At 37.9% G+C, this 1,595-nt stretch overlaps 1 protein-coding gene across 1 annotated transcript; it reads left to right on the top strand.

Annotated features, from left to right (window-relative positions):
* Positions 1–326: 326 nt before the first annotated feature.
* Positions 327–1,241, top strand: LOC124622914 (craniofacial development protein 2-like). The gene has a single exon (XM_047148704.1). The coding sequence runs from the start codon at positions 327–329 to the stop codon at positions 1,239–1,241; it is 915 nt and encodes a 304-aa protein (XP_047004660.1).
* The last annotated feature ends 354 nt before the right edge of the window (positions 1,242–1,595 follow it).

Raw genomic sequence — 1,595 nt, 5'->3', positions numbered from 1 at the left:
GAACAATGTTCATTTTCACTTCTGTTCCTTTCCTTGTCGGATCAGCTTGAATATAATAGTCACTAACTGAGCATTTAAATGTGGACTATTGTTTTATCGTATTTGAACTTCTTGATCTTTAAAACATTCTAAATGATCTAAAGGCAATATAGATGGAAACAGATACACTTTAAGTAAATAGCCAATTTGTGAACGAAATTGTAAAAATAATGTAGTGAAATAGACCCATCTGCTGAGTTTCAGTTACTTCACATGCAGCCATTGTAATTTATAGGAACTGATAATTTTCGCTATCTTTGAAGAATCCAAATGTATAATTTTAAAAAATGATTAACTGTGATATGTTAGGAGGACACTCTTTAAGTATTATTATTATTATTATTATCCAAGAGACAAGATGGCTAGGAGAAGGAACTCACAAAGAGGATGGATACAAACTATTCTACGGCGGATGTGTTGATAAACACGACTTCGGCACTGATTTTGTAATACACGATAAAGCAGCAAATTCGTTGAAGGGATTCAAAGTTGTTAACAAGAGAATATCCTACATAGTACTTGGAAACCAAGTGTCAGGCATAACATTCATCAATGTTCATGCCCCAACTGAGGATAAAACAGATGAGAAGAAGGAAGAGTTGTATGACCAACTAGAACAAACAATTGAGAGCACGCAAATTAGAAATATCAGGATAGTGCTGGGAGATTTTAATGGAAAATCAGGAAAAGGAGAGTTCTACATACCAACTATAGGAAGGTACAGTTTGCATGATGAAACCAATGAGAATGGTCAGAGGATGATCAACTTAACTATCTCAAAGAACCTGAGAGTAAGTTCGACTTACTTCGAGCACAAGAGAACATGGTGTTCACTGGATGGAAGAACCACCAATCAGATAGAGCACATATTGGTGGACCAGCGCTATAGCCATAGAGTCATGGACGTCAGGTCGTACAGAGGAGCCGACTGTGCGTCAGACCACTTCCTCATTGTGTGCAAGCTTAAGCTCATGTTCACCTACATGCATAAGAAGAAGGGGACACTAGAACCTGCTTTGAATGTTGAGAAACTACGAGAAAGTGCCATTAAAGAACAACATGCTATAGAAATCAAAAACCGTTTTGAAGTCCTAGAGACCCTAGAACCAAGAAAGAACGTGGAGGAAAGGTGGAAAGAAATACAGTCCACGGTACTAAGTGTTGCGGATAATATATTGGGAAGAAAGAAGACAATGAAGTAGAGGAAATGGTTCAACGAGACATGCCAGAAGGCTACAGAAAAGAGAAGGAAGATGAGAGAGAAGTGGCTAGCTAACAGGGAGAATGAGCAGAAAAGGGAACATTTTATCAACATCAGAAGGGAGACAAAGCGAATCCTAAGAGCAGAGAAGAGAATATATCTAACCAGTTTGCTAGAACGAGTTGAGGCTGAGAGCCAAAACAAGAACTCAAGACAATTCATCCAATACATAAAAAATCGGAAACGTGGATTTCAGAGCCCAACTTTTTTCATTAGGGACAAGAACGGCAACTTGATAAATGACAAGGAAAGAATTGTAGAAAGGTGGAAAGAATACTTCTCAGAACTGTTGAAT

The sequence above is a fragment of the Schistocerca americana genome, chromosome 7 (genome assembly GCF_021461395.2).
Source record: "Schistocerca americana isolate TAMUIC-IGC-003095 chromosome 7, iqSchAmer2.1, whole genome shotgun sequence".
Taxonomy (NCBI): Eukaryota; Metazoa; Arthropoda; class Insecta; order Orthoptera; family Acrididae; genus Schistocerca; species Schistocerca americana.
The sequence above is the reverse complement of the archived record's forward strand: the minus strand, read 5'-3'. Positions and strand labels throughout refer to the sequence as shown.

Bases quoted from the DNA above. Each gene is read 5' to 3' on its own strand.
- LOC124622914 (XM_047148704.1), top strand. From the start codon at position 327: ATGATTAACTGTGATATGTTAGGAGGACACTCTTTAAGTATTATTATT.